This window comes from Lissotriton helveticus, chromosome 11, assembly GCF_964261635.1.
Source record: "Lissotriton helveticus chromosome 11, aLisHel1.1, whole genome shotgun sequence".
Taxonomy (NCBI): Eukaryota; Metazoa; Chordata; class Amphibia; order Caudata; family Salamandridae; genus Lissotriton; species Lissotriton helveticus.
The window spans coordinates 1032549028-1032568801 of NC_136072.1; the positions used below are offsets into that span (position 1 = coordinate 1032549028).

General features: G+C 46.3%; 1 protein-coding gene across 1 annotated transcript in view; it reads left to right on the plus strand.

Moving 5' to 3' along the window:
* The window catches only part of BRAP (BRCA1 associated protein), a 249679-nt gene extending 230431 nt beyond the window's left edge, over nt 1-19248 (plus strand). The window contains exon 12 of the mRNA XM_078667442.1: nt 13958-19248. Within this exon, the coding sequence (XP_078523568.1) occupies nt 13958-14321 (364 nt within the window). The 3' untranslated portion in view covers nt 14322-19248. The remainder of the gene's footprint in view (nt 1-13957) is intronic.
* The last annotated feature ends 526 nt before the right edge of the window (nt 19249-19774 follow it).

Below are 19774 nucleotides of genomic sequence, written 5' to 3' on the forward strand. Positions count from 1 at the left end.
GAAGGGTGACATACACTGAAACCGGTCCCAGGATTCTTGTTTCCGGTCCGGGGAGGACCTATCTTGACAGTTCGGTGTGGACTGTTCCCATGAGGCACAGGGTCAAGACTGATTTGCATATGGGTGGGTCTAAACTGGGGTGGCAGACCTTGAAAGTGGCAATCACCCTTACTTGAGAAGTTGTTATTAAAGAAATGTGTCAAAAATATCTCATGGGTGTCTTTCCAGTTAAGGCAGAAGGCCTGCGCTACTCCTGCCCGGCTCATATTGGATGGGCAAAACTAAGCAACCAATATTAACTTTAAACCAGTCTGTCAAACTCCCTTTGCTCTACTAGTTGAGGATGGGAATGCAGGCAAAGTAAAGCTCACAAATCCATCGAAAGCTATTTCATTTACCTCTCAAGTTTCCTGCAAGAAAACTATATCAAAGTTTGCAATAAAAGATCGCCATTCATCAATTGAGATTTTGGAGGCTAGGCCCACAGTGTTCCAACGTAAGAATTTTAAACAGACATCGTCTAATGGACCTTCGTCCATTCAGGTGCTCATACCATACCTTAAGGAGAGTGAGTTCAGTTGGACGGTTGGAGATGATAGGGCAACAGGGATTGAATTATCAAGAGCCCTGCCCTTATCCAGTACACCAGGCCCTATATGGGAATAATTCAGAGTAGAGTTAATTGGGATATGGGCGGCTTTATGACTGTCAAGGAAGGGATCTTAACTCCTTTAACAGGTAGGTCATTTTGGAAACAATACAGTGCTGGCAAAATTGGAGCAGAACAGCTATGTGCAGCTTCAGTCTGGGAGCCATCAAGGAGGCCCTCAGTAAAAATGGTGTTGATAGTTTCAACATTCAACCACTCAATCAGAATCATCTTGAATGCTTTAGGATGGCATCCTAAGCAGTAGGGAGTGGAGGAAATGACTGTTCCTCTGTCCATTAGCCTGACAGACTAGGACAGCAGCGGGCTCTTGATAAGAGGTGGGGCAATGCACATCTTGAAAACTGCCAAAATCTCTCTTGAGGGGGCGCACCTAAAAAAAGTTGTGGTAGGATGAATGAAAGTTTCTTAAGTGATGATCAAAGATAACAAGGGCCCATATGAGGGTGCAGGTATAGGCACCAGAACTTTGAGGCTGGGAGGGCAGGGAGTTTTGAAGCTTGAATATTTCTGCATTCACTATGCTATGCATTAATCATCCATCTAGTGGTTGGGTCCGGAATTGTAGTCTTTTTTTTTCCGTAGCCCAGTTGGGCTTCGATATACAACCATTTGGTGTCCTTCGTGACGTCGACGTGCTACCTCTTGAAACTCCCACCTTTGGTCGCCATCTTCAGATTCTTTTTTCCGCCATTGGGTCTGGATCGTTACCGAAGAGCTCCAGAGTTTTTGGAGAAAGAATCGCCAGAAAGAGAAGAAAATTAATGAAATTCAAACTTTTCAAGACACTGGACTACAGGTCAGGTAACCTGGATGACGAGGGAGAAGGTTTTCGACCGAGATCTCGACATTCAACAAAGAATGTGCTCGCAGGGGCTCCCTGAGCTACGGAAAGGACAAAACACCTTTCAAGTTTTGCACCATTTGTCACCATAAATACGCCCAGAGGGACTAGCATCTAGTCTGCAACCTCTGCCTGCCGTTCGACCACAACAGCGGGGACTGCAACACGTGCTCGGCGTTCAAACCTAAGACCTTCAGAGTATGAGAGAGGCAGAGAATGGCGAACCCCACCATGCAGGGGCAGGGACCACCTCCATCGCTCCGAGACTTGAGCCTCTCCAGTGGAGAGGAGGACAACATCGCAGAGGGACCGGATGACAGCACGGTCGTCAATGTCCCAAAGAAGACGACGGAGGTAAGAGATTTGTCGACCTCCAGACACTCGAGCAACACTCGAAAGGGTGAAGCTAAGTCCTCGAGCGACACTCGTAGGAGTAATGCAAAATCCTCGAAGGGAACATTGCCGCTGAAACTCTCGGCAAAGGCAACCGCACCCAAGGACAAGCAGCCCAGCGGATCCTTCAAAAAGGACTCCCAGACAGCGAAAGCTCTCGAAAAATCAAGGTCATCGAAGGATGCCCTCGAAAAAGACACCTCGGCAATAAGGAAAGAAGGGCCAACAACTACTTCAACGTCGACTACCTCGATGCGAAGCACACAATCTTTCAACGCCGAACAGGCCGCCGAGATGGAAAGGAAGAAGAGGAGGCTTGAGGCAGAGATGGCGAGCATCCTGCAGCGAAAAAAGGAATTCGACGAAAGGATGAGCCAGCACACCATCCCTCTGAAGCCCATGCTTGAAGTCGAAAGAGACGAGGAGGATGCTGAAGTGCCGAAAACGCCTGAACCGGTCGAGGAACAGGAGGAGGAGGTCTATCATTTCATGGGTGAAGACGACGAGGATCAGCAGACCTACCGGGACTCGACGTCCTCGGAGGCACAAGACTTGGAGTGGCATGACCTCGACGCCGAATTGCCGGAAGGAGTAGACACCGAGGCCTTCACCGCCAGACGACATAGGAATCTACAATATGGCCATCCAAAAGGCTGCACAAACATATGGGGTGAAACTGGAGGAAGAGAAGCCCAAGGCATGTTTCCTCTTGGAAACTCTGCTGCCTCAGCAAACTAGGAGCCAGGTCCTGCCCATGCTCCCTAGTGTGCTGGACCAGGGAAGGGAATGCTTTCAAAGAACCAGCAGTATGCAAAGCATAACTTCAAGAACAGAGAAGTATAAGCATTCCTCAAAGGACACTGCTTACATCCAGGGGTCAGTGCCAGCCGATTCCATTATCACAGCAACGGCTAGGAAAAGGGCCAATGTACCCACAAATGCCGGACCACCTCCAGACAAGGAGAGTAGAAGGATGGACCTCTTAGGGAGGAAGGTGAAACGGAGTGCGGCAATTCGAAGGCGCATCGCAAAGTCCAACGCCCTAATCAACAGGCATGCATACCAGCACTGGGAGGAAGTGGGGCAACTCCTGAAGCATCTACCAGACCAGAACTAACAAAGGGCAGCTCACCTAGTAGAAGAAGGCAAGAACATGGCAAATACATGTTTAAAATCGGCCTTGGATGCTGCGGGCACGTCGAGCAGACAAATGATGTTATCCAGTATTTGGGTGTCTTTCATAGATTCACATGCCTGAATCATTCCCCGTCGTCGAGACGGGAGCCTCCGGTAAATAAAAAAGTAATGTCCTATAGACATACATAGAGAAAATAGGCCCAAGGGTCTCCCCTTAGTGGCCTTTCCTTGTCCTTATGTAAAAAGGACCAAACTCTTACAGTCAGCCAATCAGCTCCGACCTCCCTCTAGGACCTCCCTGGGAGGAGCCCCAGTCCCTCAGATTTTCTACCGCACGTTGTGCTAGGGAGTCTCCAGCTTGAGCTCTGCTCAAGATTACTTATAATCATCTAAACTCTCTTCAAAAGTGATTCCTCGCTCTCAACCCTTCAAGGATTCTTCACTACACTGTTTGCAGTAAGTGGCTTCTTTCCACAAACTTCTTCCATGTCGGAGTCACAGAAGAAAGCCCTGTTCAGGGCCTGCTCTTCCTGTGGGAAGAAGAGGATCCATGTGGATGATAAGCATGAGTTATGCTTGTACTGCCTTTACCCAGATCATGTCTCGGACAACTGCAGGATCTGTAGGTCTTTCCCTAAAAAGACTGTGAGAGACAGGGAAGGACGCCTTCTCATCTGGCTGGACAGGCTGAAGGTCAGAGACAATCTTGAATCTTCTGAGAGCAGTGTTTCCAAAAGCTCAGAAGTCTCTAAAAAGAGGCCTAGGGTATCTTCCCCGGGCCCCTCAGACACTCCTCCTACGAAGACAAAAAAGTCTTCAGAGGCAAGATCTACGTCATCTTCAGTGTCTGTTCAGGCTGATCACACCTTCAAAAGACCTGCTCCATCGTCTACCAGACAGACCCACAAAACAACCTCTGTCACAACCACTGTGTCGACGACATCAGCGTCATCGCCTTCAGCGTCGACGACGACGACTACTTCCTCAACATCATCAGGTAGACCTGTTTCCTCTATTATATTACTGCAATCGTCGTCGACGACGAAGACCCTGTCGACGACGAGAACCACACCATCGACGACGGCATCGTCATTGACGAGCCCACCGTCGTCGAAGAACTCACAGACGTCGACGACGAAGACACCGTCGACGGCGGGCTCGCCGTCGACGAAGGTACCGACGACGACAACATCGTCATCGAAGTCGTCGACGACCAAGGTACAGTCGTCCACGCAGTCGACGACGACACCGTCGACGAAGACACCGTCGACGAAGACACCGTCGACGAAGACACTGTCGACGACGACACCGTCGACAAAGACACCGTCGACGAAGGAACCGTCGACGAAGGAACCGTCGACGAAGGAACCGTCGACGAAGGAACCGTCGACGAAGGGACCGTCGTCGTCGACGACACCGACGACGAAGGAAGACTCGTCGTCGGAGATGGCATCGGAACCATGGAAAAAATCTGAACTAGTAGAGATGCCGACCCTCATGCCACCGCCGTCGACGACGCACTCGACGTCGACAGGAACACATGCTGCGTCTAGCAAGTCTAGAAAAACGCAAATTACCCCGGAAACCACGTCTCCGAGCAAAGTGGAGATGCAACCACCTCACGACATCTTCCAAAGTGAGGAATCCGAAGAGGATGACCACTTGGGTCCAGCTACCTCCATCTCGGACCTCAACGTCAAGTGCCAAAGCACAGATGAGGAGCAGGAGGACCTAACTTTTCAGGAACACTCCATCCACACTAGTGTCCGCACGGAGGTCACCCCCATGATATGCCTGCCGGCGACTCTGGTCAATGACCTGCGGTTCCTTGTGCAGGACTACAAGCAAAGATTCCCGGATGCGGACAGTGGTCATCAGACACCGGTAGACCATACACCAGCGTCTGCCCCAAAACGGTCTCAAACTCACCCCCAAACCCACCGTGAGACCCAGCCTCAGGTGATGGACTCCTCGGACGACGACGAGGAGGAGGAAGAATTGGAGGAAGGAGAGGTCCAGGAAGTCCACTCGGTCCACTCGGACCAGGATGGAGATACCGAATATGGAGATGACGAGTATGTAGCGCCATCCCCGGCTTCACCTGAACCGCGACAGGCGGATTCGCCACCTGTGGACATAGCAGGCTTCCACAAACTTGTGGAACGGGCAGCGAAGAGATTCCATATGGTAGTGGAATCAACGGAAACGGACTGCTTTCTGCATGACTTCAAAGAGCAGACACAAAAGGCAACCAAATCTATTCCAATCATAGAGTTCTTGTGGGAACAGGGCAAGAAATTGATGCTGACACCCGCTTCCGTGCCTGCGGTTGTTCCGCGCCTGGACAAGAAATATAAAGCCCCACTTAAGGCGGCGGCTTGCCTCAACGGGCACCCAAAACCTGACTCGGTGGTCACGCAGGCGGCCCAGAAACACTCCCGCAACCCTTCCTCCCCACTGTCCGCTCCTCCGGACAAGGAAGGCAGGAAGCTGGACACGATAGGGAAGAGATTCACGTCCACGTCGGCCATGACCATCAAGATCGCGAACTCCATTGCCTTGTTGGGGCGCTACAATCGCCAACTCTGGGAGGACATAGCCCCATACCTGAAGGAACTGCCTGATGCCGTAAAGGGGGAGGTCAAGGCTCTCCTGTCGGAAGGTCAATCTTCGGCGGCGGAAATAATTGACTGCGCGATAGATGCAGCCATGACTGGCTTCCGTCAACTAGCCGGAGCGGCTGTGCTACGCCGTCAAGGATGGCTGAAGGCGACGTCGTTCCGCCAGGAAGTGCAATTGAAGGTGCTGGACATGCCCTTCGACGGCCAGCATCTCTTTGGGGACAAGATCGACGAGGCACTGCAAACTATCAAGAAGGACACCGACACTGCAAGGGCGCTAGGCACGTTACAGTCCCGGAACCAGTCCTTTCGAGGAAACCGATCCAGAGGTCAGTCCTCTTATCGCGGTTCCTACCAGAACCGGTCCTCGTATTCCTCTACCAACAAAAATCAGTACCAACATAAACAACAACAAGCCCGTCAATCTTCATACGGAAGATCTACCTTCAGGGGCAGGAATTCCAAAAGGGGCGCTGGCGGACGCCAGTGACCGATTACTCCAGCCAGTCCCACCACCCTCTACATCCTTTCAAATTGGAGGAAAGCTGACCCATTTCCTCGACAATTGGCAACACATCACCACGGACCGATGGGTTCTCCAAATTATAAGATTCGGACACTCTCTCGAGTTCACGTCCCTGCCTCCCAACACACCTCCCAAAAGGCGGACGCACAAACATCTACGGCTCCTTACCCTAGAACTCGCTATAATGCTACAAAAAAGAGCAATCGAACGAGTTCCAGCATCCCAGAAGGGGAAGGGGTTTTATTCACACTTCTTTCTTGTAAGACAGAAAGAGGACAAGTGGAGACCCATTCTAGACCTTCGGGCACTCAATGCCTTCCTACGGAGCCAATCGTTCAGAATGGTAACGATTCAAGAAATCCTGGGCACTCTCGAACAAGGAGATTTCATGACATCCTTAGATCTCCAGGATGCCTACTACCACATCCCCATCCTCAAGCGTCACAGAAAGTTCCTGCGGTTCGAGGTGGCGGGCCGACATTATCAGTTCAGAGTCCTACCATTTGGCCTCAAGTCCGCGCCGCGGATCTTCACGAAGTGCCTAGCTCCGGTGGCGGCATATCTGCGTCAGTTGGGTCACCAAGTCTTCCCTTACCTAGACGACTGGCTGGTGAAAGCACCCTCAGCCGAGGACGCGGCGGCATCCTCCTGCGCCTGCACCAATCTTTTTCAGAGGCTAGGATTAACCATCAATCTCAAAAAATCCTGCACCACCCCTACGACAAGGATCACCTTCCTAGGGGCTGTCCTGGACACGGAGTGCGTGAAGGCCTTTCCCTCGAAGGAGAGGGCGGACAAGATACTATCTCTGGCCACGGCTGTGGCGACAAAAACATACATCAAAGTGCGCACTTACACATCCCTCATGGGAATGATGTCTTCGTGCATACTCCTTATCCCTCACTGCCGACTCAGGATGCGCCCATTGCAGGAAGCTCTCGCAACCCAATGGACCCAAAGCACTGGCTCTTTCGAGGACATTGTGCAAATCACACCAAAAATGTCCACAAGCCTAGCTTGGTGGAGGAATCGAAAAAATCTGAATGTAGGATTACCGTTTCTCCTTCCGGCGACACCTCTGGTGGTCACCACGGACGCCTCCTTGGAAGGATGGGGCGCCGTTCTACAAGATCTTCGAATCAGCGGCAAGTGGGACCCTCAGGAAAAACTGCTCCACATAAATCTCTTGGAGCTGAGGGCGGTCTATCTTGCTCTACAGGCATTCCTGCCACGCATCCAGAACTCCCCAGTGCTCGTCAAAACGGACAACACCACGACGATGCACTACCTCAACAAACAGGGGGGAACGCGTTCGCTCTCTCTATCACGCGAATCGCAGAAAATCTGGAACTGGCTAGTGTTACACGGGATCCAACTCAAGGCGGACTATGTCCCCGGAAAAGAAAATACTATCGCGGATGCCCTGAGCAGGCAAAGATCCCTCTCCCACGAGTGGGAGCTGAGCGACAACGCCCTGGAACACGTCTTCTCTCAATGGGGAGTCCCGAACATCGACCTGTTTGCCACCAAAGACAACGCCAAATGTCCGCACTACGCAAGCTGGCATCCCCAACAAGGGTCTCTGGGGAATGCATTCTCCATCGGATGGTCCAGCGCGTTTGCGTACGCCTTTCCTCCGTTTCCAATGATCCCGAGGCTCCTCAGGAAGATGAAGGCGGAGCCATGTACCCTAATCCTGATCGCCCCGTTCTGGCCGAGACAACACTGGTTCTCGGATCTACTTCGACTTTCCATCAGGTCACCGATCCGTTTGAGGCAGCACCCGAACCTCTTAACAATGTCCAACGGTCAGGTGCAACACCCGAACCTCCAATCACTCAAGTTGTCGGCCTGGCTCCTGAGCACAGGGAGTTCAGTGGACTAAATATCCCGCAGGACTGCAGGGATATCTTGTCGAAAGCGAGAGCGGATAGTACAAACAAAGCCTACACTCTCAAGTGGAAACGGTTCTGCATGTGGTGTGTGGATCGGGATCTAAGACCACTCTCAGTCACCCCTGAACAGATACTACCGTACCTGCTGCATTTAGCACAGTCAGGCCTGGCACATGCATCCATAAAGGTTCACCTCGCAGCTATCTCTAGATTCACTAGGACTTTCACAGGACCTTCTCTGTGGTCCAGTAGACTAGTCAAACAATTCCTGAAGGGACTCTACAGATCCTTTCCGAGGCCTCGGAAAGTCCCTCCGACATGGCAACTGAATCTGGTACTCAACCAACTCATGAGAAGTCCATTTGAACCCATTCATCGAGCATCCATCAAACACATCTCCTGGAAAACAGCACTCTTGCTCGCTCTAACATCAGCCAGGAGAGTTAGCGAGCTGCAAGCTTTGTCCATTCAAGAACCATATATGCAATTCAGACAAGACAGGGTAGTGCTGAGACCAAACCCTAAATTCATACCTAAAGTCCCTTCGGACTTTCATCTCAACGAGCCAATTGTCCTCAGGTCCTTCTTTGCAAATCCGTCCACATCAGCGGAAAGAGCGCTGCATTCTCTGGACCTTCAGAGGTGCCTAAAATTCTACCTGGACAAAACTAAGGCTCTCAGGAAATCTTCACAGCTGTTTGTGGCATACAGCAGACCAAGAGTGGGCCTGCCTCTCACGAAGCAAAGCATCTCCAGGTGGATATCCTCAGCGATTGCATTCTGCCACGACAAGGCCGGACGGCCTTTAACTGAACATGTTACTGCTCACTCCACCAGGGCGATGTCCACGTCCGCAGCACTGTTCGCTGGGGTGCCAATCTTGGACATTTGCAGAGCGGCGACTTGGAAGTCACCGCACACTTTCTCCAGACATTACTGCCTGGATATCGAACTTCAGAAGGATGCGGCAGTGGGCCAGGCAGTGCTTCGCCATCTCTTTCAGTGATGTGAGCCTTCCTACATCCCGCCATCCAGGTATGCACGTTCCTTGCTATTGTGATGTTACTGTTATGCTGTCCACATGTTGTATGACGACACATGCATTGTCTACTGTGACTACAGAGCATTTCCATCACGCAGGTGCATATCTGATTGCTAACTATTCTGATTCAGGCATGTGAATCTATGAAAGACACCCAAATACTGGATAAGAAATGCGTTACTTACCTGTAACAGCAGTTATCCAGTATTGGTGTCTTTCATAGATTCACATGCAACCCTCCCGCCTCCCCTGGAAGGTCTCACATCCCTCTCTAACAATATTACGCCAACCTAGTTGGGTGCGTACGAAAATCTGAGGGACTGGGGCTCCTCCCAGGGAGGTCCTAGAGGGAGGTCGGAGCTGATTGGCTGACTGTAAGAGTTTGGTCCTTTTTACATAAGGACAAGGAAAGGCCACTAAGGGGAGACCCTTGGGCCTATTTTCTCTATGTATGTCTATAGGACATTACTTTTTTATTTACCGGAGGCTCCCGTCTCGACGACGGGGAATGATTCAGGCATGTGAATCTATGAAAGACACCAATACTGGATAACTGCTGTTACAGGTAAGTAACGCATTTCATCTGAGTGACCGGGAGAAGACACGCATGGCTTAGAATTTAAGGCTTCAAGCCAGAGGTGCGGAACAACATCCTGAACACCCCTTTTAACGGTGAACAACTGTTTGGCACACCAGTTGACGACAAGTGAACCCAGCTCAAAATGGACAATAAGACAGCAAGGTCCATGGGAGCGCTGCAGTTCAGAGGGATGAGAACGGGTACACCCGCTAGAAGGCCAGGTCGTAGGGGTGGCAATGTGCCTACTACATTGCACCAAACGTCCTAGCAAAGCCACCAAGGGAACAACTAGGGCCAGCAACAGCAGGGACAACAGCAGCAGAACTGGCAGTACCAGCCCCGGGGCCAGTCCTTTCGAGGGCGCTCAAACGGACGGGGCCAGACACGGAGAGGAGGCCAGCAGCCTACCCCCAAGTGACTTCAAAATAAAGCAAACCCCCACCCTAACAACACCTCAGGGTGGGCAGAAGGAAATACAGAAAAACAAAGACTAGGCGTTCCACAACAAACAGTACCTCGAACACACAAATACCAGTAGGGGGCAGAATAAGAGACTACATCGAGGAGTGGAGGAAAGTCACAACAGACAAATGGATACTTTACATCATACAATACAGATACTGTATAAAGCTAGAAAAACAACCTACGTACAGAAAACCAAGAAACAAGGTGCACTCAGCAAAATAACTTTCGCTCTTGCGACTAAAGGCGCAGGAACTGTTCAGCAAGGAGGCGATAGAGATAGTGCCGCACAACCAAAGGAACTAGGGGGTTTATTCCACTTACTTTCTCGTGCCAAAGGTGGACGAAACAATAAGACCTATCCTAGATCTAAGGCTCTTGAACAAATTCATATGGACTCAAAGATTTAAAATTACTTCCCTACAAGAGGTAATACCCCAAATACAATAAGGAGATTACATGGAAACTACAGACTTAAAGGAAGCATACTTGCACATCCCCATCAACCACAAGCACCAACGTCTACTAAGGTTTGTGATCAACCAAACTCACTACCAGTTCACAGTACTGACATTCGGGCGCAAACCGCACCAAAGGTGTTTACAAAATGCCTAGCAGCTTTCGCAGCACACCTACTAAGGCATGGAATACACGTATACCCCTATCTCGACGACTAGCTCGTAAAGGCAAGTTCGTACAGCCACGGCAAACAACACATCCAGCAGGTCGTACAAACACTGACCCAACTGGGTTTCTCAATCCATTAGAAAAAATAGTCAACAGAACTGGAGCAGATCAAGATATTCTTAGGGGCGGAGATCGACACCATACAGGCCAAAGTGTTCCCCAGCAGCAAGAGAACATCGGCGATACTGAAGGAAATGCGCCTTTACCGCAAGGGGCAAGTTCTGACAGTGAGGACGGTGAGCAAGCTGATTGGAATGATGGCGTCATGCATTCGCCTACTCCAAAATATTCGACTCCCCATGAGACCATTCCAGGAATGGATACAGCGGCAATGGTCACAGGCAACAGGGAGTTGGGAAGATCTAGTGGTTGTCGCACACGCAGTGCATCAGGAAATAGCGTGGTGGAACAAGGAAAACATATCACGGGGGAAACCATTCACACAACCAACTCCAACAGTGACCATCACAACGGACGCCTCCTAGCTGGGGTGGGGTGTGCACATGAACAAACTCAAAGTGTGGGGGCTATGGTCCAGCAGGATGCGGTCAAGCACATCAACTACCTGGAACTGAAAACTGTGTTCCTAGCCATAAAAGCCTTTCAGAAGGAGCTGTACGGAAACAGGGTGTTGATCCAAACAGACAACACAACAACCATGTTCTACATCAACAAACAAGGAGGAACACTATCAGTAGCACTTACAGGGCTAGCACATGAAATATGGACACGCCCATTCCACTAGAAATAGACCTACTAGCAATACATCTCCCAGGGAAGGACAATGTGGAAGCAGACAGACTTAGCAGGCAGACGTTAGCATCCCACGAATGGGAGATCAACCAACAGGAAATACAGAAAGTATTCCAGAAGTGGGGTACACCGTAAATAGACCTATTTGCAACACCCCAAAATGCAAAATGCCAACACTTCGCATCCAGACAACCAGACCATCGGTCACAAGGGAATGCGCTATGGATAAGTTGGTCAAAGACATTTGCATACGCCTTTCCCCCGATACCACTGATACACAGGGTACTCAGCAAATGCAGGATCAGCAACATGTTGCTAAAACTAGTAGCACGTCAGTGGGCCAGACAGTCATGGTTCTCACAAATAGTAGAAATGGCCGCATGTGCCAGCACACAGATTCGCAAAAAGAAGGGACCTGTTAACAATGCAGAACGGAAGGGAGCGACACCCAGAGCCAGAGAGACTCAGCCTAGCGGCATGGCTCCTGAAGACCTAGAGTTTGCACACCTCAAACTACCGGGGAGCACAATGGCAGTGCTCAGGGAGGCAAGAAGACCTACCACAAGGAAATGCTACGTAGCAAAGTGGAAAAGATTCTCCAAATAATGCATTGGGGAGAAACTGCAAAGGAAAATCACAAAGGAATCAACAGTGGTAAAATACTTAACACATCTACTACAATGTAAACGAATCTATACATCCCTAAGGGTGCACGTAGCGGCGACAGTGGCTTACACAAGAGGAGAAACAGGGCAAAGTTTCTTCACCTCCCAAGTAGTTAAAAAAATTCTAGAAGGAGCAAAGAGAATCGCACCTCCAAACAGAATGCCAGCACCAGCATGGCACCTCTACGTAGTGCTAACTCAATTGATGAAGGCACCATTTGAGTCCATTCACAAGGCTACACTGCGCATGCTCACGCTAAAGACGGCCTTCTTAGTGGCCATCACATCACTACGAAGAGTAAGTGAGTTGCAAGCGCTAACACTTCAAGAGCCCTACCTGCAGATACACAGTGATAGGATTGTAATGAGAACAGACCCACACTTCATGCCAAAGGTGGTATCTCTGTTCCACATCAAGTAAACTATCCAAATACCTATTTTTTTCCAAAAACCAACCACAAGCACAGAAAGGGTGCTGCACACACTAGCTGCCTGGATGGCTGTGATGCACTATATAGAAAGGACAAAGTACTGCAGAAAGACAAAGCAGCTCTTTGTTTCGCCAGCAGTTTTTTGGGACGGCCAGTTACTAAAAATGCCATTGCACGGTGGATTGCACAAACCATACAACTATGCCACAAACAAGCAGGACAACTTTTTCAAGGAGCAGCTCATGCTCAATCAATCGGGAAGAAAGGAGCAACAATTGCGTTTCTACATAACACACCAATTCAAGACATTTGCCAAGCTGCAACATGATCTTCAATGCACACGTTCACTAAGCACTACTGTGTGGATATCCAAATGAACCAAGAAGCGCAAGTGGGACAAAAGGTCTTACAACACATATTCAGTAACCAGTGCTCATCTTCCACCCAGCCACCACAATAAGGACAAACCGCTACAAGCCCAGCATAGTGAATCCAGAAAGATTCATGCTGCAAAACGTATAGTTTCTTACCTGTCAGTGTAGTTTTGCAGCTTGAAGACTTTCTGGATTCACTAACAAACCCACCCTCCTCCGCTAGAAAGATGAGACAGGAGGTTATGGATTAAAACTGAGAAAGACTTTAGAAAATAAGAGGAAAACAAGAATAACACAGGACAAGAAAAAAGAATCCGAAGATGGCGAACAAAGGTGGGGAGCACATCGACGTCACGAAGGACACCAAATGGTGGTATGTCAACGCCCACATGGGCCACGGAAAAAAAAAAGACTACAATTCCGGACCCAACCATTAGATGGCGGAATAATGCACAGCATAGTGAATCCAGAAAGTCTTCAAGCTGCAAAACTGCACCAATAGGAAAGAAACTATGCAATATGTTTACCTATTGTCAAGGCTTGTTTAAGTACTTTGTGATGTGTGTAACACATTACATTTTAAAGACCTATGTAGTACAGACATATTTTACATTTTCCCCTACCTTTCTTTTTTTCCCTCACCTTCTATCAGTCGTATCCCAAATTTGCATGTGGAGATTATAGGTGGATGCTCAGAGATGATTAGGGAAAAAGAATGGGATGTGGACATTCTAAAAGTGTAAAAAAATGGTTACTGTATGCGAATATCTTTTATTAAGGAGGCTTCCTGAAACCTATTGTGCTGTTAACAATAATTAAATCCTGAAAAAAGTACATGTTTTAAAAATGTTAACAAATTCCTTTTTCTGTCTTCCAAAAGATGTACCCAACTGAATTCTAAGATTTCAAAGCTATCCACAGAGCTTAAAGAAGAGCAAGAGATGAACAAATGTTTGCGAGCAAATCAAACTGTTTTGCAAAACAAGTTAAAGGAAGAGGAAAGCGAGCGGAAGGAAATGAGTGAGCAGAAGGACATGCAAATAACAGAAATGCAGGAACAGCTGCGTGATGTAATGTTTTACCTGGAGACTCAGCAGAAGATTAACCGGATGCCAGCAGATACGAGGCAGGAAATCCAAGAAGGACAGATCAACATCGAAGTGGCCTCGTCTACTAGCTCGCCCCCATCAGGGGGACCAGGAAAGCTGTCGTCTAGGAGAGGCCGAGGCAAAAGAGGCAAATAAGTGTGCAATTCTTAGCGAAAGAATCCATCCGCTTTCAATACTCTAGCTCACAGGAACGCGTGGCCATCCTGGGCTAGCTGTGTGAAGAACACACCGCTTAAACCATTGTCTAAGTAAACCCAGTGAAGTCGCATTAAGCTATTCCTTTTTAGAAGGTGTGAGCCTTTCTGACAGCTTATGTAAAGAAACAGTTCAACATTGCTGACCAAAATCCACCTGTTGAACTTCCCAGCTATTTGTATATTGCGATATATTGTAGCAGTATGCTACAAAAGAGAAACATGTTACTTATGCCTTAAAGTGTCTCAGGCTTCACGTTGCACAACTTTCAGCAATTCTACGCCCAGTTCCTGGGTGTGCTTGAGATCTTCGCTCCTTTTCTTAACACCTTGAAGGAATTTGAGTGCACTCCTTGGCAGGCAGTTAGCGCTGCTTGTCATGCTGCAGGGAAACTATTTAATGGAAGTAATTTCTATATTTTCTCCATCAGCCTTCTGTAAAGGATACTAAACTGCACAGTAATTGTCTAAGTAAACTCAGTAAACTGTATAACCAACTCGTACCAGACAATGTATGTTTAGCCATATGTAACTGCTGCTTTAGAATACAAGATGACTTCTACAGCGATTGACGGGAATAGGGTAAATTTGCTTGCTGCTGCTCCGCACTCTTGAACATATGACATTGTTTCTTTCAAGTGAGTACATTCTGCTATATATATATGTTCGTAGAGGCAGACTTTTCTCTCCAAAACAGCCAAAGCACTTCCTATGATAGCCTTAAGCAAATGGTTTACATTGACAACTCGCACATTCTGAGTCGTTGGGCTACAGTTTGTGCTTTAAGAGTTTATGTGGTATGGTTTGTCCAGGTTACTGATTGGATGTTTTTCTTTCAATGTGTAACCAGATTTGCTGTTTTAGAATAATATAATTTTGAAATTGAGCACTTACGATCCTTAAGCATATAACTAATAGTTATGCTAGAAATTGTCACATTTCATGTAATAGCTACCTGTTCGTTGATCCTATGTAAATGTTCTTAATTATTGAAAAAATACAATTTCTTTAAGAAGTAAAAAATGAATTTAGTCTGGTATCTCTGAACTGGACCAACATAAAAGGAACCCTGCTATACATTGTCTAAAGTGCTTGCAGTGCGGACCACGAGAACCGTCTAGTTAATTTCAGGACATGCAAGTGTCTTTGGACCAGTAGGAATGATAAATTTACCATGAATCCTATACATAAGTACTATCTGGCAACAGAAGAGAAATTGGGATTTGTTTTCAAAAACAGGCATTTTTGTGTTCCCCCATGCCTACCTGGTATTTTAAGCACCCTATATAGAGCCTGTCAATATGCCACACTACTAAGCTTACTTATAAAATAAAATCAATAGACGCATAATAAATAGGAAAATGTATTTGGAGATCATGAAAATCACCTTGATCCATCTCATGCTTCATTGAAGAGAAGGGCAGCGCTGTCCCTAGTAATGAACAAATGGCATTTGAACAAGCACCAATTGCATTGCTGCTTGCCAACCTAACATACATACCTCTTGTTTTTAGAACCAAAGGTATTGGGAGAAGTGTCTTTTGTCAGGAAAATTGTCATAAGAAACATTACCTTTTTGTACCGAACAATCATTTAGTAGTTTTGCTATGTTGCACATGATGGAACCAACTTGTGATTAGTGGTTTAAATGCTTGAACATAGAGTGAGATTATCTGTGCAAAGTAGATGTCTTGGCAGAAATTAACCATTCCTTATTTTTGTCATAAGAAACATTACCTTTTTGTACCGAACAATCATTTAGTAGTTTTGCTATGTTGAACATGATGGAACCAACTTGTGATTAGTGGTTTAAATGCTTGAAAATAGAGTGAGATTATCTGTGCAAAGTAGATGTCTTGGCAGAAATTAACCAGTCCTTATTTTGGGGAATTTGGCTGCGATAAAGAGCTCATGAAGATGTCTAATTTAAGTAAAACATTGTTGGCTTAACCGTTGTATAAATGGCAACACAGGCCACAGACATGGAGTTAGATGTTCAGATACTGTCACAGCATTTCAGGCCTATGTACATGTATTCAATCACTATTTATTTTCATAGCTCTAATATTTATATTGTGCAACCCTCATAGTGCATCCTCTAAAGCAGTGATACTCAAAGTACAGCCCGGGAGTGGCTTGCGGCCCTCTTGACCTTTAATTGCTTCCCCTCTGGTGACCAGCAGCACAAGCTACTGTTTAGTTGTTGCACACTAATATTTTTTTTTTAAGTTAAATAAGGAAGCATTTATTAACCTGCAAATAAAAGCTTGCCCGTTTATTTAGACCTCCTTACACAGTCCCTGACCAACCGAGACCCCCTACCACCACTCTGCTGGACACACCAAAGACCGTACTTTGTGGCCCCTGGGCAAATGTTTGAGTACCCATGCTCTAAAGGTACAGTCTGCACACAGTCAGTATCATTGTCTTTAGCAACAGCTTGAACAGTGAAGGGATAAGGAGAAAGATGAGATTTGTGATTAAATTCCTAGATGAGAAGAATGTGTTGCTTACCCTTGCCTTCATGCATAGGTTATTGCAGTGTTCTAGAGGGCTTGGACTGAGCTGCATCTGTCACTTTTATTGGAGCTTTGATACTTTTTCCCAAATATAAACCGCAGCAAAACCTGCCAGGTACTTGTAAGTAAGACTCTGAAGGTGCTCCCAGCTGTAAACAAGGCTAGGAGGAATGCATGTGGTCTCTCGTTGGCCTCTTGGCCATCCGGGTAGTGTGGTGTTAACCTTTTGGGGAGTGGGGAGTATCTATTTGTTAATACAGAGTCTGATGCATAAGGCACTAGGATAGGCTATTCTGGAGAGTTCCGCTGATAGGATCATGGCCATGGTCATTTTATGGAAGTGCCTTTCTGTTTGGCTGACCAAAATATTTTCGGACACAGGTTGTTACATTACCAATTTATTTTAAACAAACAATAGTGTCTGCCTCTATTTTTAGCAGTCCATGTATAGCCTTAAACCTTAGCCAAAATGTCACTAGCATTAGTAGCCGGCATGCATTTTCAATGTGGCTTTTTGAATGTCAGAGGATGGAATTATCCAGTCCAAAATGCGTCTTGTTCAAAACCTGTGAAATGGCATTCTGTCCATCAGAGGTTGCATCAGCTCTCCTTAATCCATTGCTTAGGGCTAGTTTTAATTGTGCCTCTTCAACATCATCCCATGAGGAGTGAGCCCACAATACTGTGCACATTTGAAAAGCTTGCTTAAGTAAGTGAATTATGTATTGATTATGGTATTGGATTTTTAGTTTTTAAATCTTGCTGAATTACTTGGTGCCAACTGGATGTCTGTTAGCCATAGTTTTATTTGATTAACAAAGAACAAGGGGACCCTTAAGGTCGAAAAGGGACCAAGGGTAGTAGTGAGTTATTAGAAACAATGGTCCATTGAAAGAGCGAATACAAAAGTACATCCGCAATGCTGAAATCAGAATTTGGAGTAGATACATTCAATGCAAAATATAGTACAATGTATTAACAAGAGTAAAAGCACAATTAATACGAAAAACATGAAGTGAGCTGAACGTGACGGGGTGACTGGAAATCAGCTGATTTCCTTACCCCAGCATAAGGTGAACAGTGACTTAGTGATAAAAGTAAACAGTCAATTAGTCACAATAACAAAAAAAACATCTTATGCTCCGCTTAATATTATATTGTAGTCAGGAGTCAAGATGTGGGTGTTGACGACGTTTTGATCCCCAACAAAGGTTATGGGATCATCATCAGGACGGAGCGAGTGGGGAATGCCTTAGAAGTTGCCAGCTGGAAAGAATGGTCCCGGTGTAGCGGTCCCGGCAGTGAATATAGGGGCAAGATCACGGAGGCACCTTGCCGGTGGCAGAGCACATACCGGTGGGCCGTCAAGGGGATGATCTGCAAGGTGATGAGAAGGCACAATGGTCTGGTCAGTTGCCGGTGGTTCCAAACACATGGGAGTACAAAGAACCAGAGGCAGTCAAGGTGATAAACGATCTTCAAAGGGATGATCTGGCACAATGGACAAGAGTTCTTTTAAAATCATACTCCGGTTTTGCCCAGAGTAACCTCCTTTTAATTTGACCATGGTTGAACCCTTTGTTTGGCCATTAAGCACATTGTAAGCTAGCTGTAGTAGTGCTGACCACCTCTTCCAGCTACATGTTTACGCTCATTTATTCCTCATCCACAGAGTTTGCTTTTGATATTGAGACTTTCCAGCATATGCAAAACAGTACATTTAAAATTGTATATAAAATATCAAAACTTTGGAATTAAATGCAGGTATAATCAGTCATATATTAACATTGTATTGATGGCAAAATGTGGGGAAGAATATGAGACATTCATGGAAAGAAAGAAAAAAATATTCCTTGTAACATTTATTAAAGCTGCCTCAAATATTATCATAAACAATGTCCTGGTTTTGGCATGAAAGCATGAGTATTTCATATCTAGAAATGTAACAGTTTAGTAAGCTAAATAAGCTTCTGCAGGTTAGTTAGAGCTACAATTACATCACACAGACATTTTACTGTTCTTTCGAATAGTGCTGTAAGTCATTTGTAATGAATATATACCATGGATCGCAATGTAAATTTGAATTTAAGAAATCAATGAAACATCGTTAATTGGAAAAGTCCAGCAGGAAATCCAACGTTTCCATAGCAAATCTTAATACAGTATTATTCCATATCATCTTCTAAAGGAAACCAATTCAGTGAAGTTTGTTCTTTTATATTGCCTTGTGTTTCCATCTCTTGAAGCCAATATTTTTTTGAAGATATTGATAAATAACAAAACAACAAAGGACAAATATACCCTTGAAGATGGCCTCAAAAATAAAGTTTTCAAAATGTTTCGCTCTCACCCCATAAAGAGCATTCTTCAGAAAGTTCAATTCTCCCACTTGCTTCTTAATACAGTTGAAGGGATATTTTTGGGTGCATATAGAATTTTATGTAAACTGCACCACAACTGAGCATATGTCACCCTGCCCCTGTCTGAAACTGGGTTTCCTTTTTGGATTCTTTTGTTTAAAGGCTGTTAAAATTTTCTGGAAGCTCCACATCAAGGTTCACATCTGTATCTGTGCAATTTTAAAATTAAATGTATTTGCTATATAAATATGATTTGATTGCAAATCTTGGGGCCTGATTTGTTTACCTTTTAAACAAACATACAGAAATAATTTGTCTTCTTTAGAGCAGATGATATCATTTTGTTGCTCTTTCATTTATATATAGGACTTACTCCATATTACTTCATAATCTCCTTGTTATATATTAAACCTTGGAAAATCTCATGCTTAGATCTATTACTCCTTCATTCCTGCCACCCTGCATTCTCTGTCAACATTTCTGCAGTCTGAAAGAAAGCCTAATTCAAAAAGATG